The sequence below is a fragment of the Alligator sinensis genome, unplaced genomic scaffold (assembly GCF_000455745.1).
Source record: "Alligator sinensis unplaced genomic scaffold, ASM45574v1 scaffold1261_1, whole genome shotgun sequence".
NCBI lineage: Eukaryota > Metazoa > Chordata > Crocodylia > Alligatoridae > Alligator > Alligator sinensis.
Genome location: NW_005842789.1, coordinates 615,818 through 640,378, shown reverse-complemented (window position 1 = coordinate 640,378; position 24,561 = coordinate 615,818). Strand labels below are relative to the sequence as shown.

The 24,561-nt window shown below is 49.3% G+C and overlaps 1 protein-coding gene across 2 annotated transcripts in view; it reads left to right on the top strand.

Annotated features, from left to right (window-relative positions):
• The window catches only part of ARHGAP23 (Rho GTPase activating protein 23), a 145,322-nt gene that overhangs the window by 7,615 nt on the left and 113,146 nt on the right, over nucleotides 1-24,561 (top strand). Inside the window, exon 1 of one of the 2 annotated variants that reach the window (XM_014525349.2) lies at nucleotides 16,495-16,616. The exons of the other annotated variant lie outside the window; for it this stretch is intronic. Within the exon in view, the coding sequence (XP_014380835.1) occupies nucleotides 16,563-16,616 (54 nt within the window). The 5' untranslated portion in view covers nucleotides 16,495-16,562. Of the gene's footprint in view, nucleotides 1-16,494; nucleotides 16,617-24,561 lie in introns of those variants that run through there. 2 annotated transcript variants of the gene reach the window in all.

The following is a 24,561-nucleotide window of genomic DNA, read 5'->3' as shown; positions in this document are numbered from 1 at the left end:
AGGAATGAAGGGCCGGATACGGATCACAGCAGCAGAAATGTAAATGGGCACTGCCGTCTCTCTTGTTCTCAGCCTGTGGCACGTAGCTCAGTCTCCTGAGGAACAAAATGCTTTAGGCTAACCAGAGGTTTAGGGCTCGATACAGTGGTTTCTGGGTGAAACTTAATCGTCTGTGCTATACAAGAGACCAGCCTATATGATCTAATTGTCCTATCTGGCCTTAAGCGATACGAAACCAGTAGCAACTTTGCTCAGGTCAATGGGACAGGTTCTCAGCTGGTATTAATCAGCATGGCTTCACTGAAGCTGATTTATGCTAGCCAGGAATTGGGCCCATTAGAGTTACGGCAACATGAAGATGGTATCAGTGAGACCAGAATTGGTACCAAGATGTCCTAAGAGAAGCAGGCTGGAAGTAGGATTACCAGATTTCAAGATTTGCTCCTTTTGCTCCTCCCAAAAAGGTTTTCAACTCAGGAACAGCATTTTAATGATGTTGTATTCAATGTAGTTTGTTGGTTGATGTAATGATATTAAACCCAGGCTGCAAGTTCCTGGAAGATGCATGATATTCCTCCAGAAAGAATTATTCAAAGATTCCTAAATTTCAGTATCTTGCACAAGGCTCTGTGCTCCTAAATCCTTTAGACCGTTGTGAAATCTTCCCCCTAAAGGCTGATTCTTCATTGCCTTGTATAGTGGTACTTTCATCACTTCAAAGTAGATGGATAAGCTGACCATTTTGATCTGGTAGCATTGCACACTGGTAGTTTGCACCTGGTATAGAGACTGAGCTCCTCCAGGGCTTTGACTTCAGTGTGAAAAGGGAGTGTTTTCTACATGGAGAGAACCCTCTTGAGGTCCAGTCCTAGTGGAGACAAAGCCCAGGTCATCCTAGGTTGCTGATGTAAATTGGGGTCATGTCACTTCCCTACCCCCATAACCATGAGTTGACCCTGATTAGTTCCCTTTGTGGAGCTATTTATATTACCATAGATTGGTTGCAAACTCTTCTATGCAAAGAGCTGGGCAATGGATCATCTGTTTTAATTAGCTTGATTCTCTCTTAAGGTCTGATTCACACAGATTTTGTGTCTGTGACTTCCCACCAAAATAGCCAGATTATTTCAGCCCCTTGTTTAGACCAAAATAGACTGATAGAAAAACAACAGGGCTCATCTTCAATGAATCATTACATCAAGCTATATAACTCGGGCTTTGCCTCTAATTCAGCTCCCATCCACACACAAAATCCTTTAGCTTGAGTTAAATGGTGCTGGTGTTTTTGCTTTGAGCCAGCTGGCCTGTCACAGGAGAGGAGGTTTTTGAAGATGAAGTGCTGCTGGTGCTTGAGGTAGTAGTGCAACAGGGACATGGCAGTTCATATGTTACAACAACTTATCAGCTGCTAATTGAATCATTCTTTGCTGCTAATCAAATCCCTGTGTATAGCTGTGTGGTGCTGTTTCTCAGTGTGGTCACCTTCACTGAAGCTAAGTTATTGGCAGTGGAGAAGATCATCTACAGTAACTTGAACTAAGCATTGTAGGGAATCAGGCCCATGGAATGATCCTTGGCTGAGTTTTGTAATTTGCTTTTCTTCATTTCAAACAATATGATGATGTTCAGGAAATCCAGTGTAAACAGCTTTTCTGTTTCTTTTCTTTTCTTTTGGAACAAGAAAATAGTCTTCTGCAGAATGTGCCATCTAACTTAGGCTGATCGGTTCCACCGCTGCTTCTAGACCAGTGGGTTCTCAACCTTTCAGACTCAAAGCACCTCTTGTTAGCTTGAGGCACCTCTTGGAAAATGCCTGCTCTTAGTTTTCACTGTTTTTGACTACAGAAAAATAATGGAGCAATTCCTTTATTGCAAAGAACTCAGAAAGCCCACAACGGGTCAGAATGCTTTTAATACTATGGGTTCCTACCTGAAGTCTCTGGGTTTATCTTGTGAATAATGTTTGTGCACTTAACAGTGCTAACATTGTATGGCATGCCATGGCACCCTGGAAGCATCTCAAGGCACCTTGGGTTGCTGCATCACCCTAGCTGAGAATCACTAGACAGTTCTAGACAGTTTGCTTTTGTGGCTTGAACCTTAGAATATGGGAGATGGAGAAACAAATGGTCTAGAAAGAAATCTGAAACTGACTGGTTACAATGTGCGGAGAGTAAACATGTAGATTAGCTTTTAAAAATGCATATCTGTGTTTCTGTTTTATTTTGGCCAGAGTCTTCAGAAATGCTCAGCACCCATTCAGGCAGCTCAGACCTTCCAGGTGAGCTAGGTGCATGCTGTGCTTTTGCAAACCTGCCTCTTTTCTAAGTGCCTAGCCTTTCACTTCCCCAGGCCTCTGGTCTGGTGGACACTGACGTGGTTGTGGTGGTAGACAGCTGCTCCCACTGCCAAGGCACCAGAATGCACATGCATCCATGTACCTCTGGGGATTTGTACAGCTCCACTCAGCAGCTGGGCCACCAAGGCGTGCAGTGCACCTTGGGAAGGCATCAGCTGCAGGGGGGGACTGTGGCTGATTGCTCATGATGTAGGGGTGTTCTCATATACCTGTCAGCTGTTGGACAGTGGCAGAAGCCTTGCCCTGCTTAGCAGAGGTGAGGTACCTACTAGCAGAAAGGAGGATTCTGCCCTCCACAGAGGGGTTTTGAGTATAGACCTGACATGCTTAGCAGAGCTGTGGAGTGCTGACCTACAGTCCTTTCTCCGCTTCTTAACTCTTCAGATTCAGATGGTAACTCAGGGGAGCAGACACCATCTCCCTCTCTGTGCTATGCCTAGTGCGTTGAATACTCCCCTTTGTGATCAGCTTTAATAATCTTTGCTAGCAGATGTTCTTGACCTGCTGGTACAGAGAGACTGGAGATGACAGACCTGGGGGAGGTGCAGTCTTGTGGGTCTTTGCTCCATCTTGGTCATCTCTGATGCTCTAGGCACCCTTACCTCCCAGTCCTTCATGGGCCTGCAGTGGGTTTGCTCTTGCCCAGGCAGTCGGCTGGTTGTTCTGCTCCTGCATGGTGGTGACAGTGAGGGTATTGACATAAGGGAGCCTTGATACTGAGTAGCCCTGCCCAAAATGACTGACACTCACGTGCAGCCTGCCAGCCAGTCTTCCCCACATGCTCCACTGGTTGTCTTAGTTCATGTTTATCTTGTGGGAGTGACTGGAGGTAAAACCAGATCGGGTCCTCATTGTGCTTGGTGCTGTATGAAAGTGTCTCAGGAGAGAGCTCCAGCCTCCCAGCCTCTTGGCACTCCAGAGTCAGTGCTGCATCTGCTGCTGTTCTTGTTAACTATGGGCCTGGTTGCACATTACACTTAGAATGTGTTAACTGCACTTAAAATGTGACATTGCAGTATCTGGACATTGCAGACTATGCTTAATGGAAATATGGTATACCACTTTCTTGCTTTTACTTTTTTTTTCTCTTACGCAAACTTTGCGTAAGAGAAAAACAAGTGAAGGGAGTGATCAGGCTAGAGGATATAATGAGGTGTGAGCCATTTTAGAAAATTCAGGAAAGGGGGAATGGAAAAAAACCTAGGTTAGAGGTCTTGCTAAATATTGCTTAAAAACATTTAGTGGTTAGACAAGGCTAATTTTAGACCAGGTAAAGCTTATACAGGAGATAAGCAGCAAAACACATGCTAAGTGCGATCATATCATAGCAAAGTAGGACGTTTTGGGGGAGGAGTGTCTCCAGATTGTGTTAAGTAACACATGTTTAGGTATTGTTCAACTGCCCCATGAAGGTAATACCAGCATAGCCTGCTGGCTGTTGATCTCATCCCTGGCACTGCATGGGAGTCTTGAATCAGCTTTGGTGTGGTCCCAGGGCTGGGATGGACAGTCAGTTCCAATGCGGTGCCAGGTATGGGACCAACAATTATCTTAAGCTGGCTCACCTTGTCCCATGTTACACTTAAAGATTGTAATAAACTTGACCATACAATGGCTGAGAACATATTCTAACAATTTAAATAAGGCACATGCTAATTGTCCTGTGCAGTAAGGTTTGTATTGTTGGAGTGCATAGCGAACCACACCCAGGGCCCCAATGTGCTGGGAGGCCAACAAACAGAGCAAGGCAATGAGAACACCAAGCTCTTTTGGGCAGGGGAGTGATGAGGGGCGATCCCTCGGGGGGATGACACAGCTGTTCCAGCAGGAGCCTCTAATATAGTCACAGTTATAACCTCAAAACTGCACCTTGGCTGGCTGAGTTCATCCCCCTTGGGGTGATGGGGGCTTGGAATAGTGGCTCTTGGCAACAGCAGAGGTTTGAGCTACACCTACTCTAGAAGTTCTTTGCTGGGAGAGTCTATAGCAGCAGGGCCTCCAGGTGTGGCTGGTGCCTAAGAGATAGTGGCTGCTCCACAGAGCCTATAGTTTAAGGCAGTGACACGTAGCTGAGGGCCCCCAGTCCATCTGCAGCTCTTCAGTGCATCACCTGTGGCTCCCAGCAGATAATGGCATCGAAGCTGGGTTTTTCCCATCTTAACTGCACTGCGCTCATTGGATCGATTTTTCCTGCAGTCATGGACTATGCAGCACTTGCTCTCTCCCTCTCAAGGGTAACCAGTGCAAGAGCTTCCTTTTGCACTGGCATGTTTTGCTGTAGTTTGTCACGGGGCATCCATGCCAGGGTGTCCCTTGCGTTACTGCTGACTGTTCCCTTGGCCCCTGAGCCAGGCAGGACTAGGGGTTGCCACTTTAGACAAGGAGACATAATATACAAACCGGAAGGCATCTCCTTTGGTACATAGCATGCAGATTGCAGGGGAGAAGGAGGGAGAGAGAGAGACGGGGTAGTGAGGGCTTGGGGGAGGGGGCTGAGGGTTAGGTGTGGAGGGGAGCAGAGGTGTGAATGTGATGTAGGCAGACAAGAAGGGGATGGAATAGTCCCTCAGCCATGAGGAGAGGCAAGACTGGTCCCAAAGCCTTGATGTGTAGCACTGGGCTGGATACAGTTTCCCTGTCCACCCCACTCCATGGCACCAAGCAAGGGGCAGGTGCTGTTGTGCCAGACAACCTCCCCCCGCTTCCTCTGAGGAGCCCCTGCGGAGCTGGTGACGCTGCGCCGGTTAGGGTTCCCCTGAGGTCCTATCTCCTCCTTCCTCCCTCCCCCCCCCCCTTTTAGAGAAAATTAATTAGAAATAGCAGTGGTACCGGAGGAAGTAAACAAGCCATCAGCCCTGCGCTTGGCAGGGCCAAGGCAGCATTGGTGCAAGAGCACTGGAGAGCTGTAGGATGGACTGGGGGGGCTGGGGCATAGTTAGTGGCCCTTGTTTCCTCCAGTCAGGACCCTAATGGTAGAAAGACATGGGTTCTCTTCCGCTTCCCAAGACCCCTGCCCATTCACACCTGCCCAGCAGCAGACACTTCGCCCAAGCCCTCACTAGAGGGGGCAGTTTCTCCTCTAACCTCCCTGAGCTTTCCCTCAGCAGCTCCCAGCCTGCCTCCTCCCTCTGCTGCCCAGTCTCAGCACCTGGTAGCAGGGACTGTCTCCCTCCCTGCCCACATTGTCCTTGTCAGGGAGGAACCTGCCAGGCATACTCCCCTTCCGTCCTGCGGAGGAAGCTGACTCAGGTTGGGGATCTGCAGGGACTTCCCTGGATTCCATGCCAGGCACTTCCAGTGCCCCTAGCTCTGTGCCCAGCACCCCTCAGTCTCCATCGTGAGCTGGAACCGAACCCTGGCTCCGTATCTTGGCTTGGATCTGAGCTGTGCCTCTGCTGTTCCCATGTTGGCCCCTGTTCCTCTTAGTGCTGCAGAGTTGAGTGGGGCTTTGGGACCTGTTCTCAGCTGCCAAGGGTGGGGGAAGGAGCAGCAGAGACTATTATCAGCTGCAGCTGAGATTGCAGTGTCCAGGAGAGCAGGTATGGAGCAGGGAGGCTGGCTCGGGGTTAAGGACCTTCTCTCTCTTCCCTGCCGGCCCCTTTTCTCAGGGCTGTGCAACAGCAGCATAGGTAACTCTCTGGATGAGTGCTGGGGGTGGACAGCCTCTCACAAGCAGGAAATACCATGACCACCAAGGTGATTTTCCTCCTGGCGGGGGAAAACTATGAACATGGGGCAGTGCCCTGACCGAGGTAATGCAATTAACATGGCACTGTGTAGTGGAGGGTTTCACCCTTGTCTGCTTGTGGTCAGGACTCACAGTTAGCTTCACAGTTAGCTTTCCACTTCAACTTCAAGTGGGCGGATCTTGGCTCCCCGCCAGCTTTATGGAAATGGGAGACTCCTCCCTATCTTGCTTCTGTAGCAGCATTCAAAACTTGGGGGCATCCAAACCCCAAGCCTCCAGGCTTGGGCCTGCCCATAGGGTGTCCACCAAAGGATCTGGAAGTCTCTGAAGTCCCAGGTGGGGTTGGAGGATGCTTGCCAGTAGCAGGGCCACACATGGTTCTTGAATGATTCACATGGATTTGGAATTGATTTGGCTGATTTGACTTGGGACACAAAACTTTTCCATAACAAACAAACAAACAAAAACTCCCACAAGCTTACCTGGCAGGGGAAATACCATGACCATGATGGTGGGAGGAGAAGTATCCTGACCGAGGCAACGCAATTAAAATGGCACTGTGTAGTGGTGGGTGCACTGTTGTCTGCTTGTTGAGAGGACTCCCTAGGAGAGCCTCATAGTTAGCTTCCTACTGGCCAGCTTCCAGTGGGAGGATCTCGGCTACATGCCAACTTTATGGAAATGGGAGACTCCTCCCTAGTTTGCTCCTGCGGCCATACAGCTGAAGGCAAGCGAAACTCAGGGACATCCGATCCCCAAGCCTTCGGGCTTGGGCTTGCATGTAGGATGCCTGCCAAAGGAATTGGAAGTATCTGAAGCCCCAGGCTGGGGTGGAGGATACTTGCTGGTAGCAGGACCACATATGGTTCCTGAATTATTCAAGCGGATTTGGACCTGATCTGGTTAAAATTTTTCCTTTAAAAGAAAAAAAAAAAAGCTCCCATTGGGTGTGGTGTTCCTGTCTCCCAGGACCAGACACAGGGATCTCTAACCATCTCCATGCCAGACCCGGGTCTAGCCAGGTAGAGGCACAGCCTATATCTCATGCTCTGGCTGCAGTAGTAGGGAGTGTTTGAGGACCAAGGGTCACAAAAGGGCTTATGGGAGGTGAGGTCTCTTGTTGTGGGCCCCAAGCACCTCCCAGCCCCTTTCCTCCTCAGCCCAGCTCCATGCAGAGGTTTCTGTACTAGTTACACCTCTTTCCTAAAGCCCACCCAGGGGCTCCACAGCTGGGGAACTCCACTTGCTTGCCCCACCCATGGCTGAGCTGATTTCTGGCCCTAAGATGCATGCAGGGAGACAGGCAAGGGGCTGTCAGTCTCAACCTTCCTCTGATTGCAGAATGGGACCTGGGAGTTTGGTTGCCTGGAGCAGTTTGGAAGATAAGCTCTACCCAGTTGGTGCCTGTCAGAAGGCTGGGAGCAAGGCTGAAAAGTAGTTGTGCAATAGCTGCAGGAAAACAAAGTGGCCTCCTGCTTGGAGTCTTCAAAGCGTTTTATAGACGTGCTCCAGGTTATTAGTGCTGCTTTAGGGATGGGGAAGGTGAGGCACAGAGAGCCCAAAGTCACACAATTGCTGAGTCTGGACCAGAACCCAGGAACCCTGCCCCCGCCCCCCTTCTCTAAGGACTAGATCACCTTCCCTTCACAGTCAGGGCAGGAGCTCAGGAGTCCTAGCAGCCAGAACCCATATGCAAAGCAGTAGGCCAAGCCTTGCAGATCTAGCAATATAGCTATAGAGTCCTGATGCTCCATCTCCTCTGTTAATCACTTGATAACATTGCCACTTTTCAGTCAGGACCAAAGAGGTTGTGTGGTCACTCAGGTTCAAAGGGGAGTGGCACAGATCTGTGCACGCCAGTTTGTCAAGGCCCTGACATCAGCCCAATGCAGCCAAGGCATCACCCAAGAGACAAGACGCTGCCCACCATGCATTTGTATTGGGAGGCCCCAGGCTGGCACAGTTAATCGCTAAGACTATGCTGGGAGGAGGCAGGCATGTGTTTGGAGGGGTGTGGAGAGTTTGTCCATTGTGGACTTAGACTGATAATTTATATCCAGGATATGATCTCACTTCCCTTCTTGCAGAAGGATGGGAAGAAGGGGCACCAGGACCGGCGTGAACAGATGGAAAATCTGAGCAGGTGGCAGCTGGGCAGACACCCCAGCCAGACACGCCCTGTGTCCCCTGGGAGGAGCAGTCTGGAGCCCTGTCCACTGAAGGGCTCCGGGAACGGCTTGAGATTAGATTGGATTGTTCTTTGCATCTGAAATGCAGTACAGAGGTTTCCTGGAAAGTCTTTCCAGGGAAGACTGCGCTGAGGGCTGCAGCTGGGCCAGCGGGGCTGCTGCCTCTCTCCTCTCCTCTTTGCTAATGGGTTTTGCATGATAGGGAACCCTAGAAAATGAACCTTCAGAACTGCTGTATGGGGGAAAATGAAAGGTCTCCTTCAATTGCAGTGCCTTGGAAGTCAGACAGGCCCTAGCTGTGTTGCTTCTCAGGCTTCTGCACCACTGGATTCTCACCTCAGACAGTGTTACTCTGTGGGGAGAAGGGCCTGGGGCAAAGTAAGGGGCTGTAGGAAGTGCCTTCAGTGCTTTATTACTATTTGTAGCCCTGGAGGCACCACCTGAGATCAAGGTCCTGTTGTGCTAGGTGCTGTACGTACCCATAGCATGAGACAGCCTTCTCGAAATAGACAGCAGCTGGCAGGCAAGCAGGCACAGAAAAAGGGAAGTGACTCGTCTAGCATCACCCAGCAGGTCAGCCGCAGTCCCTGGACTAGCATCCTGATGCTTGCAGGCCAGTGAATGCTGTAACCCAGTGGGGTCACTATGTCTTGCTTCCCTTCAATCTGCCTCCACTTTCACCTGGATGCAGCTTTTTTTTTCTGGCGTAGGTTCCTAGACAACTGCTAAATCCTACCCAAGATGTGGCTGTATTTCAGAGGAGGTGATCAAAGTGTGTGTGTGTGGGTGGGGGTCAGGGGGTCCTGCTTATGTTCATGTTATGTAAGTAAGAAGCTTTGAGGAGCTTTCAGGGTGAAATAGGAAAGGGAAACATTAGATACTAATGTCACTGGAATGTATGTGTAGCAGCCTGTTGTCTGGATGGAGAATCCTGTGCCATTTTTGCTGGGAAGTGATGAAGCTGATCACTGGGCCTTTGACTCTTAGGAACGTTACTAATTGCATCTTCTAGCACCCTACAACTCTACCAGGCTTCACCCCAGTAACGCTCATGCCAATAAAACCCGTCCCAGAAAGCATTGGCTTAGGCTGCCCACTGACATATCTCAACTTTTCCCGCTGCTGTCCCCAGAGTCGGGGTTTCAGGTTGAAGATGAAATGCAGCTGCCCTACCTGGCCCTGAGCTGTGTAAAAGGCAGCTGCAGGGCACAGGGTGGGCAGGTAAGGAAGAGAGTGGTAAAAGGGAACGAAGAAGCAGCGGTCTAGGAGGGATGCTAAGCTTTAGGGATGGAGGAGTTTGGCCAGGACTTATCTTGCCAAGTGGTAGGGTCTGTCAGTCTATTCCCATTTGTATCCAGCCCCATTCATATCCATCTGTTGGTCTGCCTATTTTCATTTATATCCATCTATCAGTCCCCATTCACTTCTGTCTGTGATTGGCTATCTGTCCATCCAACCTCCTTCCTTCCTTCCTACCCACCCACACCATGTCTGTCTTTCTATGTTTTCATGTTCATGTCCGTCACCACAGGATTTGCACTGTAAGACCATTTTTGACCATTTTTGGTGGCTTGAGTGGGGGCGGTGCCTATATGTCCCCTTGTCTTCCCTATGCCACCCCTCTCCCTTCACCCCGTTTCTCCTCCAGCAGCTGATACAAGCAAAGCCTAAGTCCCCCTTCTCTTTTGGATCCATTTCTGAGCCCTGAAGTAACACATTGGGTGGAAATGGATTGCAAGGAGGAGGCTGGCAAGAAGGGAAGGAACTGAGACAACAGAAAAGACGAGATGGGCAGCATGAAAGAAGGGAGAGAAACACAGATGAAAAGGAGGTTGAAGAGAGGCAGACATCATAGCAGGACAGACATACAAGGAGGATGGTGGAGGTGCAGGCCTCAAATTGGGGAAGGGGTTTGCTGGGTGCCTCAGGAATGGTGGGACATCTCTTGGCTCTGGGACAAAGAGCTTCTCCACATTTTTGGGGCGCCAGCAGGCAGGTGCATACCTTCCCATTGCACTCTCTCCAATCATGGGCACCTGGGGAGGGGGAGCTTTCTGCCTTGCTGCCCCCCCCCATGGGAAGGAAGTGAGCCATCACTCACATCTGACTTTATTCCCTCCAGCTTATACCTGCTGGGAGAGGAAAGGTTCTTCATGCCTCAGCTCATTGCTTGAGTTCAGTAAGAGTCACTGGTCACTCCCAAGGTTGTCCAGGGGGAAGGGGCTGTTACATTGGCTTTCCCTGATCCATAATCCCAAGAACTTTTGCTGTGTTTCAACTAGCGCCATGAGCCATGGCAGGACACCAAGGCTGGTCAAACCCAGCCTGTCTATCTGCTGTGGGGCCAGATTCCCCACAAGAGCTTAGCTTCCATGTACAACCCTAAAGAAGAAGCTGATTTTCATGTGTGCTTCGCACCCAGCATGGCCCTTTGTAGCACCAACAGCCTGATTCTGAGCAGCTGTTAGCACCCTCTGTGCCCAGGTCTTAGGAAAAATCCAGCCACTTCTTTCAGTGTCTACATGAGATGGGATCTTTCTTGACAGTCTGGCCTATCTGGTGGATGCCAAGCATTTGAACATCTGGCCTGCAGTAGTTAAAACACCAGCACCTGGGCTCCATCCGTGTTTTCACCACTGCGAATGTTGGCATGGTTATGGCAGTGGGAGAGCTCCCAAAAGTTGTCAGCAGAAACAAGGCCCTCCTCCCCCAACTCTTCATGGTTGTTTCTGTCTCAAGTTTTTTCAGCCCTGGGGGAGTTGTCCCAGGTCTGTATCCTGGCAGGACTGACTCACCCCTTTTGCCCTTGTCAGCTAGATCTCATCGGATTTCATGCTCTTCAGTCTGCGTGTGGGATCCTTCAGATGGGACCTTGAAAACCAACATCCTCTCTGTTCCCCATGGACATTAAGGATCCCACAGCCCATTTCCTAAGAACAGTGGCTTGCCTTGATCTGTCCCTTTGTCTTGCTCTTGCAGCAGGCCATGAAATGCTGTCAGCTGCCATACCCCATCCCAGAGGTGGCTGCATTTCAGCCGTGCTGTGAATAGATAACTTGCAGATTGCTGTTAATTGCAACACAGCAGGCTCTGGAACAGATAGAGGTAGATGCTCTCCAAACTCGTGGTAAGAGACTGTTCTTAATCTTCAGTGTTTTCAGACAAAACAGACAGTGGGCAGAAGGGGAAATGTAGCACAGAGAGGGGAAAATAGCTTGTCCAAGGTCACCCAGCAGGTCAGCGGACTGTAGCCTAGGTTTAGTGTAGTCCAGCCAAATGCCTGATTCACTGACCCTCGGTGCTTGGCTTAGCTCTTGGCTTCTCCAGCCAGACAATAGCGCTTTGCCCAGTAGAAGCTGGGTTTTTTTTCTGGTCCCCCATTTGCTCCCTAATCTTTGTGAGTTAATTCATGGGGTGAGGGGCTAGAAGAGCAGAATGCCCTCCCAAGCTAGCATTGTTCTATTTTATTTTCAGTTGAAGTTTGTATTTCAGTCAGGCTTTTTCGGTGGTGGTGGTTGTGTGTGTGTTGTTTTTTTTTTAATGCCCTAAGGAAATAGTTGTTGATATAAACTTTTTTAATTGTTTCATGGAAAATTTATACAAGATGTCTGTGTTTATGCTCTGTGTGTGTGTATGTGAGAGAGAGCGAGGCAAAGATTAACATCTTTGACCATTTACCAATCCGTGCAAGGAAAAGTTTAGTTAAGGAAGAAAAATACAGTGCTTGGCTAAAGCCTGAAAAGCCGTGGACCCATCTAGAGCACCTCTACTTACCCACCCCTGATTAATGCTTTCACTACCAGAGTGGAGTGCATTTTCATCTCTAAAGTGCTTTAGAAGTCTTAATTAATTAAGCTATATTACCCCACACCTCACCCCTGAGGTAGGGTTATGATCTCTGTTTTACAGATGGGAAACTGCGGGACCCAAGGCCACAAGCTCTGCTGGGTTAAATCAGTGCAAGTCTGTTGAAATAAGGATTGAGCCCAGTGGAGCATCTGGCCTGGAGAGTTAAAGGGACTTGTATAAGGTCACACGCTGAGCTGGTCAGAGAGGTGGGATTGGAACTCAGCTTTCTTGCTCCCTTTCTGGCTGTTGGAGAAAAGTGTGGCCTGCTAGTTAGGGTTGAAGATCAGGACTAACTCCCAGTGATTCACCATATGAGCTGAACAAGTCACTTCCCTGCTCTGTGCCTCAGTTTCCCTATCTGTAAATGAGGGATGAGGGCTGATGAGCCCCTCACACCATGTGGCAGGTCATTGCCCTTACTCTGTACAGTGCTTTGAGTGCTATGTAAAATGTCTCCAAACATTAGGGGCCAGACCTGTAGCCACTGGGAATCAATGAAAATTGCTCTGTCGTCTTAATCTGAGCCATGCCATTGAACACTAGAGTAAGAATTGGCTCTTTATTTTTAAAAAGATACTCCCTGTTTGGAGCTAGGCAGCTTTGAATATTCTGTGCTGCATAAAAACCAAGAAGGGAGAGAGAGGAAGCCGAAGCTCCCAGCATTCAGTCTGCCTCTCTTAGAGGCTTTGCTTATTTACGTGTGCGAATGACGAGTTTCCATGGCAACTGCTTCCCCCCCATTTCTTCTGCTTTTCTCGCTATGATCTCTTTCGGGCAGGGTGAAGGGTGTTACGATGATGGTACCCAGGCAGTGGAATGGAAGCGGGCCCTGGCAGATGGTGTGATCGTGTGGCTGCGATGGTAGCTTGGGATAATTGTGGATGGAGACTGGTCACATGAGGGGTGGTTTCAGGCCTGCCAGCTTCCTGGCAGTGGGGCTTGTGCTGAAGCTCTTATCTTGCTCTGGGTATGTCACGTTTCATTGACATGCCTGAGGTTGTTCTGCCAGGCTTTGGCTCCCCAGTGACTGCCTCTCCCTGGGGCTGCTTTTTTCTGTTTGCTAACGATACTGAGAATTTTTTTCTTCTCTCAAACACACAGAGGGCGTGTCTACACAGTCATTAATGTGTAGTAATTGTGGTGCATTAAGTTTAGTAACAGGTACTAATTTAATGCGCTGTAATCAGTTCATCTGCATTAGTGCAGATGAATGCTTTTTAGATGATGCTTAATGCCCATTGGATTAATATACTGTGCATTAGTGCAGATGAATGCTTTTAAAGTGACGTTTAATGCCCATTGGACTGATTTGACTGCGTATTCATGCAGATGAATGCTTTTTGCCAGCCGTGTTAACGCGCAACAGAATCAGTCCAACAGGCAGTAAGCATTTCATGTAGACGTGACCAGAGTTAACTGAGCTTTGTTCTTTCAGCTGTGTGGTGGGATAGTGTTATAATCCCCATATTACATGTGGGGTTAGCTAGGCCATAAATAGGATGGGTCATAGGATGGGTCAGTGGCAGAGCCAGGAAGAGAACCCAGGAGTCTCGGCTTTTAGTTCTCAGCTGTGAGTACCTAGACTTGCTGGTGGCCAGTTCCCAATTGCTGTCACTGTAGCACTAGTCCTCAATCCATGAGTCTGTCGCCTGTGAGACCCTTCAATGTTGCTCACACCCACAGGAAATATTGCTTGCCACAGAACCATGTTCTTTCAGTTGGGCAGTGAAAACAAAGCATGATGTAGCCTGCAGCACGTTGCTTGCACAAGAGCCAGGAGAGATGGGAGACTACTGCACTATAGACTTTGAGAACTAGAAATTGAACCTAGGAGTCCTGACTGATAGCTCCTAGTGATCAGTACTAGATCAAATTCCTTCTTGGACTAGGATGGTAACTCAGGAGCCCTGGCTACCAATTTCCAGCCATTAGCAGCAAATCAGACCCACGCAAGAGCTAGGAATGGACCCCAGGTGTCCTGGCCCTTGGTCTGTTCTGATCTCAAGGCAAAGTCGACCTTTAGCTCCAGGATTCTCAATGCTTGTAGCTTTTAATTTCCCATCCCCCCCAGCCCGGCCTGGATCTCTCCATCCAGAAAGGCATGGGCACTATTCCTCCCTTACTTCCCATGCCTTGTTTTGCTTTTCCTGTCACGTGCCTTTCTATTTCCTCTCTGCTGGATTAGTTTGCCTGCCTCCCACCCACACCTCCCCAGAGCGAGTGATGGCAGAAAAGCTTTGTGAAAAGGGGAGATGACTAGCTCAGCTAGGGCTGGCTCTGGCAGGAAGGAAGGTGACGTTGGCAGGTTTGGGCTGCATGATAAGGGCTAAAGCCCTGATTCTTCACCCATGCTGGTGTGAATTGAAACAGCTTCATTAAAGTGATTGGAGATATGATCCTGGAAGAGGGTTGGGCCCTGGAGATTCTGCTATGAACTGACATCAAGAGAAATTAGGGGGATTAATAGTGAGATTGAAACATTGTTCACTACATATTCCAGGAACTCTCTGGTAGAGGATAATGCTGGCTTGTACAGCACACAAGGGGACTGACTCTCCATTTGCACAGTCATTTACACTTATGCTAAGTGGGTGTGAGAATGCTTTCAAATCAGTGTACACTTAGAAGATGGTCCCCTAGGGCACTGGGAGTCCTCCTGGTCTCCACGATGAGAAGTGCTAGATACCCAGACATTTATTTATACTGCTCATTCAGCACTTGTTCCAGTAGGGATTTTTATTGCTCTGTGTGTGCGTGTGTGCGCGCGTGTGTGTGCGCGCGTGGAGATGGAGGGGTAGGTTACTTCTGTTGCTGGTTGCGGTTTATTTCAGGGATGAGGTTTTCGAAATGAAATCAAATCATCTTCAGAATTGTCTGTGGATGCTGAGTGCACACAGTGGGGGTCAGCTTTTCAGACCACCTCAGTGAGCCTGCCCTAACTGCTGTCTGTTTATGGTACTTAATACAACCCTCAGAAACATGGCACATCCTGATATTCCACAGAGGGAGGGGCAGTGGTATCGCAGTGTCTACTGGATATTAAGTCAGCCACATATTAAAATCAAAATCTGCCAGCCAAATGCCAAAAGCATTGTATTATGCCACTGCTTACCAGGATCTTGTTTTAAAGCATTAGCTGCTTATTAGAATCAAAATCTTAAACCATACTCTATGTTTTTTCCCCACCAGCTATCAGACTCAAGTTAAACAAACAATGAAGTACCAAAACTGAACAGGGCTTCTTGATGGGCCGCACATGGGCTTTTCACTTTGCATTGTTGCTGCTTCTAAGAAATCACCAGTTGCCAAAATCAAAACTGCTTTGTCCAGTGTGAGCCTAATAATTGGTGAAAACAATATCCTCCTTTTGTGGAGGGGGAACCATGGTAGAGAGATCAAGTGCCTCACTTGCTCAGAGTGATGAAGGGAGCCTGTCATGCAGCAGGGAATTGAACCCACATCCTAAACTAGTGCCTAAGCCACTGGCCTGGCTTTTGCTTGTCGAAGCCTTGAGCACTCGGAGATGTTTTTTGCCTTCCTTGGGGGTCATGGGGTGGATTAGTTTATTTTAGTGAAGTGCATCAAAATGATTAAGGATGGTTTTGATTCTGAGATGCAAACGGCCGTTTTGCGGGGCAGGGTGCAATGCAGAAGCTGCCCAGCATTTGGCGGCTGTCCTATACATTTTCACCCGTACTCTGGTGCTGGGCGCCATTCCTGCACCCAGGGAGCTGTTCTGTCAGCGTTGGGCAAAGCTGCACCTGGCGGGAAAGCACAGAACAGGTGAGCGGTGCCCCCCGGCCTGTGCCGTGCGATGCCAGGTTGTCTTTGGGGGGATGTCTCTCTGTTGCTCTTGCTCCCACTGCTCTGGCCCCTCTTGGTGTCTGCTGCGAGAATGATGCTGGCTGCTCCTCATTTCACCAGTCCTTCCCACCCCAGGCCAGTCCCTCTGCGTGTCTGCCACTTGCTGTCTGCCTGCGAGTCTCTGCTCCCCTCCCTCTCTCCCTGCCAGCTCATTGTTTCTGCTGCTCGCTGCCCTTGCTGGTGTCTGCCTGTGCCGGCCCCTGCCCCGGCCCCGGCCATCCCCGCCTCAGTGCCAGCCTGTGCTCGGCTTGTCCCCGTGTGTCCTGCTCTCTCTCCCGGGGTGTGTCCCGCTCTTTGTCTTCTGTCCTGCTGTGTCCCATCCCTCTGCCTAGCCCGGCGCAGCCCCCTGGCTCGGTGGCGGGGTCCGCCTGTCTGTCTGTCTGTGCTAGCCCTGCCCTCGCCTGGCTCTGCCTGGTGTCCGTCTGTCCTGCTGCAGCCGTCTCCCCGCGTGCCCGCCTGTCCTTGCCTGTGTCCGGCCCTGCTCCCGCCCTTGATCGGCTTAGGGCGGGTGCTGCCCCCGCCCCGCCCCGCCCGGCGCCCGGAGGAGGCGGAGCCGTGGCCGTCCCTGCCCGCTCTGCCCGCGCCCACTGGTGCCCAGCGCCGCCGCTCCCCGATGAATGGAGTCGCCTTCTGCCTGGTCGGGATCCCGCCGCCCCGGAGCGCCCAGGTACGGGCGCGGGGGGCTGGGCTGGGCTGTGCGCCCCCCGGGGGGAGCTGCCTGAGGAGGGGTGCTGGCTCCGGGAGCTGACACGGTGCCACTGGTTTTGGGGCGGCGGCGGGGGGAGGCACACAGGCGTCCGGCCGGCGGTGTGGCGTAGGTGCGGGGCGAGGGGGAGCAGCTGGCCGGCAGCTGTGGTTTTGGGGAATTGGTCTCGTCAGGCGCCCAGCAAATGGTTTCTGATTCTCAGATGTTCCCCCTGCCCCCCAACCCCTGAACCTGAGCTCCTCCACATCTTGCTTCCTCTGAAACTTCCAGCGGGCTTTGTCTCCCGTCTGCTCCATCCTCCGTATCAGCCTGACTTCTCTGTGGAGAGAGGTTCCCGGCCGTCCCAAGCCACCCAGCTCAGCCCGCGTGGAGTCAGACAAGAAATCCACAAGAATGTGCTGTGCCATGGTCCCCTTCGGCTGCATGAGGGTTTCTTGGTTATTTTGGCTTTAAGTTTGGATGCCTTTATGCTCAGGCTCACTCAAACAGTTCCTCCCTCCCCGCCCCATTTTGAGTCACCAGTTTTGTAGCTCTGTAGACTTGAAAAACCCCTGCCCCTCATGGTGATAAGCTTGGCAATGACAGTTCTGCATCAGACAGGGCATTAGAGGAGCTGTAAAACCAGCGGAGGATCTGGCCTACTGAATCCAGCTACAGAGGGCAGAGGCAATGCGGCGTAGAAAGTGGCAGTGCTGTTCATGCAATAAATCATATCTATCTGGCACCTTTTGACTACCTCTCCAGCCACCTGCCCTGTTGAGGCCAGGCCTGGGAAGTGGCTGAGTGTCTTTGAGGCCCCTTTTAATTTGGTGGAAGCAGAGGAGAGTATGAAGTTCAGCCCCTGTATGAGCGGCATGCTGTGCTCATGCCAATAAAACTTTCCTGCCATGCCACCACAAAGGTGTTGCCTCTTAAATGTGCATAGCTTAAATTGTTTGTGTTGGGTATTACCTTAGAGCAAGCGAAAGGAGTGGGTGTGGGTAGGGAGGCTGTCGGGGATGGGAATGTGTGGGGTGTGGGTAGAACGAGAACCTACTGAGGCTGCCACTCCAAAAGACTTGGGGGCACTCGGCTTAGAAGATTTCTTGCTTCTGTCCCTCTTGCCACTTTTCTCTGGGTGTTGTGTACGTGGGTGAAGCTTAGAGGCCAGACTGGCTTTGAGGTGAGGCCAGAGGGACATAGCTTCTGTTAATTTGTATGAAGTTTCCTCTTCCCTACCTCAGAGCTGAACTTGGTCTGTATTCCTTTGTTGCTAGTTATTTAAATTTAGCCCTTCCATCCACCGGATGGCTCTAATAACCAGCCTCTCAGCTCAGGATCAGTTAACATGTACAAAATGCCTGGGAGATGTTCAGTATAAAGACTGATTATTTTCATTGTGTCTATTCCATTTCTTTGAAGCTTGCCTCTTATCGGTGACCGTTTGCACCTTAATATACAAAGCAGCCTGAGGGAGTTAGGCTCTCAACTCCTATGGCTCCTTTGAAATCCCTCTTTATTGTAATTGTTCTACTGTTGTTTTGGAGGTAGTTATTTGTGGTTTAAAAGGGCTCCCTTCCAGCAAGGGAGGCATTGTGATCTAATGGGAAGAGTAGGGGTGAGGCACTAGAAGTTAGGTGGCCTTTGTCATATTTCAGATTCTGCTACCAACTTGTTATGGGACCTTAGGCATGTTATTTTACCTTCTGTTTGCCTCAGGTTTTCCATCTGTAAAAAGGAGAGCTGATGTGCATGGCAATCCTCTGGGCGTATTGCTTATTGTGCAGCTGCATATTCTGCAGCTGCTTATTGCAAATTCGTTCTTAGCAGTGGTCAAGAAATGCCTGGAAAAAACTCTGGCAGTGGGAGGAGGCCCGTATTTTCTTGTGTACCTGCCACCTCTTTTGCCTATTTACAGTAGCTGCTCAGCAAATTTTGAGTTTCTTAATAGTGCGAGGAGAGAGATTAAAAAAAACAAAACCTTATGAACTTGAAATACAGGAAAAGCTTGTGTAGGAGCCTGCTGCGCGGTCCGGGGCTGAGAGTTTGAACCTGGAAATAGAGTCCTTATTGTGTAGCTCTCCTGGCAGTGGAAGGCTGGAAAGCTGAGTCTTAGGATACATTGCCCAGCAGTAGCACCCATCACAGATGCTGCGCTGCCCTGTGATCCTCCTGCTTGGCTGGGGAACTCCCACCCATTATTAATTTTAATGTTTAACTCAGGAGCTTGCTGTGCTCGGTGTGCTGGCTCTCAAGGCCCTGTTACCGGTTTGAGCTCTGGCATCTGTTTAGTGTGAGCTGGAAAGCCAGCAACCTGGAGGGCAACAGGTTGCTGTTCACCAGCAATCTGGGTGTTTTGTGCAGGTTGAAGGCTGCTGTCTGTACCCTGATGTTAAGTTGAAACACAGCATCTGTATTCTTCAGCCTTGCACGTGTGTGCTGTATGCTTGCTTTTTCTCCCCCCTTTTCAGAAGCAATTTTGGATGATTTTTAGCCTGCTGAAAATGAGGGAATAGTAACACGGCCTGGAGTTGGCTGATAAGAAGTTTATGTTGCCATCCAGGCTGCAGTGTCCAAGTGTGGAAAAACAAATGGTATTATTTTACCGTGCGACTAAGAACAGAACTTAGCTGATGTGGAGAGGTGTGTGGCCTTGCTGTTGGCTTAATTTTTTGTATGTAATGATGGAGGAGGGTCCAGGTGAAACTTCTTTGCTTGGAGTAGATGCTCAAGCTTGACTGTGTCCTAGCAGTGCCTCTTGATGGGTGGATGTGCCTGTGTGTATTGAGGTTTCTCTGGGCAAATATTTACTGTATTTCATGAGCCTTGAACAAGAAATAGCAAGAATTAGTCATGCAAGAGTACTGCTACAGCTGACCTCTGCTTACCCTTTCCCAATGGGTGCCAGAAGATCCTTTTATACTAAGGGTAGCTTCCTACCTTGTCTTGCATGATGGCAGTATGATTGGGGAGGAAGGGAGAAATGGAAGGAGGAAGTGAGGGTAGTGAGTCTCTTCGTTTCCAGTGCGCTTGCATAGTAGCTGTATAGGATGCCATGCTGGCTCTACCTTGGGTGGTAGCCCATCCTGGATAACAGGCTCAATTGTACTCTGTTTGGGTGGGTCATGCCAGTTTAAAGGCATGGGCATGTTTCCATCAATTCCACCCCCTCCCCCTCATTTCCCCATGTGTGCACACGCACATGTGCTGTCTGCAGCTGTGAGTGCTGGAGGATGTGCATGTGTATGTGTGTGCACATGTCACACAGCTGGCTGAATGCATAAAGCTTAGGGTTTGCAATATGCAAGTGACATTTGCCAGAGACATCCATGAAAGTGGCCCTTCCCAGACTGTTCTCCAAAGTTCAGAGTGAATTGCAACCAAGTTAACACACTGCAGCATGTGTGTGGTAGAATAGAAACGTACTTTGAACATCTTTTTGCTGTCAGTTATCACCCAGTCTGGAAATGTTATACCAACCCTTGCTACAAGTCATACCTAGGGACTGGATACTGCATGCTGGTCTGTGCTGTGGGCTCCTGCACCTATATGGAACCTCGATACAAGCGGTGAGGCTTTGTATAGACTCGACTCTCAGCCATGTAGAACAGCCTGTAGGATGAAAGTCTGAGGCTAGGCCTGGAACAGATTGGAGAGGTAAATCTTTTTACTTTTATCCCTCACTTAGAGTTAGTGTCATTGTATTTCCTGTTATAATTATTCAGCTCAGTGGGGGGGCCAGTTTTTTGGCAGGCATGCTACAAATTAAGCCCTGTGCCCTCCCTGAGTGTCACTCCGATCCCCTTCCCTGATGATCTACTGCTCTGTTTTCTGCTCCATACCTTGTGCCCCCTGCCTGATACTCCTGGTGTGATCTGCTGCTTCCCTGCTGTGCCACACACACAAGCTGCCCGTGCCACTTGTGGCACATGTGCTACAGGTTTGCCACCACCAGCCACAGCTGGTTCATTCACCCTCATTTGTGTACAGAGCATTCGCACAGTGATGGGGAGGAGAGATTTTTTTTTAAAACAGATTGTAAAACCTCAGGAGGCAGCAAGGAGCTTGAGGAATAGTTGTAATCTGCAAAGTTTATTCTTAAATTCCTTATTTTAAAAATGTGTTAGATTACAGGTGCATGTTGTCCCATTTGTAAATGAAGATGTTACTGGTAGCATAGGCATTTATTTAATTTAAAAAGAATTGGAGCTAAGCTGAAGTGTGCCAACATAAGTGCTAAGAAATTAGACATCTAACTCGCTCTTTTAGGCCAGGTAGATAAGGATCTGAAGTTTTCCTGAGCTGTGAATGCTGAACACATTCTGGAAATAAGCCTGCTTGCTTAGATTTCTAATGGATAATATTAGGTGCTGTACTTTAAGCTTACCAGTTTGTAAATCTTCACTATCTTTTTTCTTAACCTTTTCAAAAACCTCCGCCACTTCCTAACAGGATCTGATCCTTTTGTGACCAGTGTCAGGAGTGATTAGATCGTATTTAGAGACTGGTTTCTTGGACAACTTTATGAATGTGTCTCTAGGTTCTCTCTTCAGCATCACAGAAGCAGCCTTACCCCTGACAGCATTGGTCTTTATGCAGTGGCCTGTAGCTGTATTTAGAGCAGTGTTGGGCATCACTTGATGAGGGAGCAGTGAAGGGGCTAGTGGTATTTCAGGCGGATTGCTTTGGAGGAAGAAAGGGAAATATCAAAGGATGTGGAATCTGAAGGGGAAGATGCCTCCTAAGTCTGGAGCAGTATAATTGAGCTGAGTCTGTGGGTTAAGGCTTTGATTTTGGCTGCCACTGGAATGAGACCTCTCCATTTCTCTCTTGCACCATCTGCACACCATGGCCTTGATAGGGGATTTTCTGTGTGATGCCTGGTTTGCTCCTGTGGTTCACAGCCTTTTCAGGCACCTATGTCTGCTGAGTTTGCTAAGGCTTTGTCTGCAGTGTGGGTTTGTTCAGGTTGTAGCCATCAGTGGTTGGACTTCCTTACAGCTGCACTAATGCCAACTGTGGACAAGCAAAGATGGTGCAAATTGACATGGCTTTTTCTGCCTACACTTGCTGTTTGCTGAGGTGGGGGATCACAGGGGGCGAAGATGATGCCTAAGTTTTTGGCCATGGCAGCTGTTGCCTATGTGCTTCTTTTTTATTTTGCCTTTCTTTGTCCAGGATGGAACTTGATTTGAGGGGGCCTGGAGCCAAGGAGGCTCTACTGCAGCACCTAACCTTGGTTACATATGTCTGGTTTGGTGTGTGGGTGTGTTTGTGTGATGGCTGTCATTTTGGCTGATATACCAGAGGTTGAACTGGTGACCTCCCAAACTAAAAGGCACAGGAGCGGGTATGTCCTTTGTGCATTGGACACAGAGAGGGGTCTTGTCAGTGGGTGCCTGTCACAGAATCAGTGACCCTTTCAGAGGGAAGCTCTGCCTTTGGATTCCCCTGGAAGAGGGCTTGTCTGGTCCCCTGTTGTGAGAGGACCTCCTGATGCCAGCCCTGGCGTGGCTTCACAAGGGGCAAGCCTCTGGCTTTGAGACCCTGGCTTTTCTCTGTCCCTGGCAATCCGTAGCACCCTCACCTTGACGAGCTTCTTCTTTGGTCAGCTTCTAGGAAGGGGGGTGTTTTCTTCTTCAGAGCTGGAGTTGAAGTGTCAGAGTGCCAACATCCCAAATAGCACAGCAGACTGCTCCATTCCAAACATGAAGTCTTTATTGTGCCACTGCAGCTCCTGCTCTCCTTCCTCAGACTTGCTCTCTCTCTTTCCCGGAACTATCCTTTCTCTCCACACTGTCCTTCTTGGGACTTCCCCCCCCAGCTCTCTTGGAGCCTCACTTTTTTTCCTCTTCATGTTCAGTCAGCCACATCAGCACCAGAGTGGTTACAAAACTAGACTCTGAACCTGGGGGCACCACTCACTCAATACAATGAAACATGAAGTCATGGAGAACCAATCAGAAAGTGGTCTCTGCTGTCAGGCCTGGACTGCTATCTGCCCCTGGGGTGAAAAGGGCATCTAGGTACCCTACTTACAAAACTTTACAGCAAAACATGCTCACGCTGTACCCTCCAAATTGTGCCCCCCCCAAACTGCAGGCTAGACAGTTCTTGGCCACCTAGCCTTTTTTGTCACAGTGCCATTTTTGCCCCCACCCCGCCACAGAAAGGATGTGGACAAATTGGAGAGAGTCAGGTGGAGGGCAAGGAAAATGGTTAGAGTACTGGAGATCATGACTTATTAGGAGAGGCTCAGGGAACTGGGCTTATTGAGTCTGGAGAAGAGAAGACTGAGAGGGGATTTAATAACAGCCTTCATTTTCCTGAAGAGTGGTTACAAAGAGGATGGAGCTGGGCTATTCTCAGTGGTGGCAGATGACAAAACAAGGAGCAATGGTCTCAAGTTGCAGCAAGGGAAGTTTAGGTTGGATATTAGGAGAAAAATTATCACAGGGAGAGTAGTGAAGCACTGGAACAGGTTATCCAGAGAGGTGGTGGAATCTCCATCCTTGGAGGTTTTTAAGATCTGGCTAGACAAAGCCTTGGCTGGGATGATGTAGTTGGGGATAGTCCTCTTTGAGCAAGGGGTTGGATGTGATGTCCTCTTGAGGTCCCTTCCCACCCTAATTTTCTGTGCTTCTGTGTACTGTTTGATTTCAACCTTGACATAGCAGGTCTCACTAGGGGAGCCCAGCCTTCTTTCTTGTACAGAATTGGGTTGTAATAACATAACAAGAGGAATTCTGTAGTGAGATCCATACCCACAGCAAGGGCCTGAGACTGAACAAAGGGAAAATCTGAGTTGGGGATTTTCCTGACCACGATGCTGCAAAACAGCCTCCTTAGGGAAATGATAGAAACCCCTGACTTGAGTCATTTAATGCTAGCCATGACAAAACTCCGGTGACTGTATTGTTGGGAACAATCCTGCTCCTAGGTTTTGGTGGTATTGGTTGGGGGGAGAGGGTTGGGGAGGAAGGGATTGATGATGTCATGGGTATTCCCTATCCATTGCTTCTGCATTATGGACATTTCTGTGGAGGCTCTAGCTCTAGAAAATGGGCTGAGTATAGTAGATTTTTCACTTGAGGCAGGGACAGTTTTACTGTTCTGGGTTTGTATGGTGCCTAGCACAGCAGCATTCTGGTCTGGGACTGGGACTTCCAGACACTGCAATAATCCAAGTAAAAAAATGTATGTGTAGTTTTTAATGGCACCCCGCCCTGTCAGATCCTCATTAGCAGTTGGACTTGTTATTGTTGGAGCAGTTGCAAGCACAGTGGGTTCCTGGAGGAGTCACTTCAATTTGGGCTTGGGGTCTAATTTTTACTAGTAGCACTGTTCTTTGAGATCCAGCTGGTCAGCTGGACTCACTTTTCTCCTAGGGTGTTAATACCTGTTCTGCCCATCCATCCTGGGAACTGACCCCTTGGAGAAGAGAAGCCATCTGGCACAACTTAAGGGACTCTTTAAGTCAGGCTTCCTTGTGGCAAGCTCACATTAAATGACAAAACAGCCTTGCTTTCGAGAAGGATTTCATTTGCTTAAAGGTTCCCGAGCAATATAATTGCCCAGAGTAGTGCTAGCCCTGCCCTGCCCCACCCTAACATCTTAATAAAAGAAAAATTATTTTTAAATGGTAAAAAAATCAATGTGGCACTTCAAATGAGTTCATACCACCCTAGCTGTACAGTTGGGTAGCTTGTGACCTCTGGCTTGGCAGCTTGAAATGCATCCAACAGGGCGTGAGTTATCCAGGTATAACCATACATGTGACCCAGCCTTACTGACCAATCTGTACTACTTTAATGTGGGGCATTTCTTGGGACTGAGAGTTGAAAGGAACTCGTGGTGCTGCAAGCAGATTTTGGTGGTGGTGGTGATGCGGGGAGAGGGATAACAGTGGTACTCTTCATAGGACTGC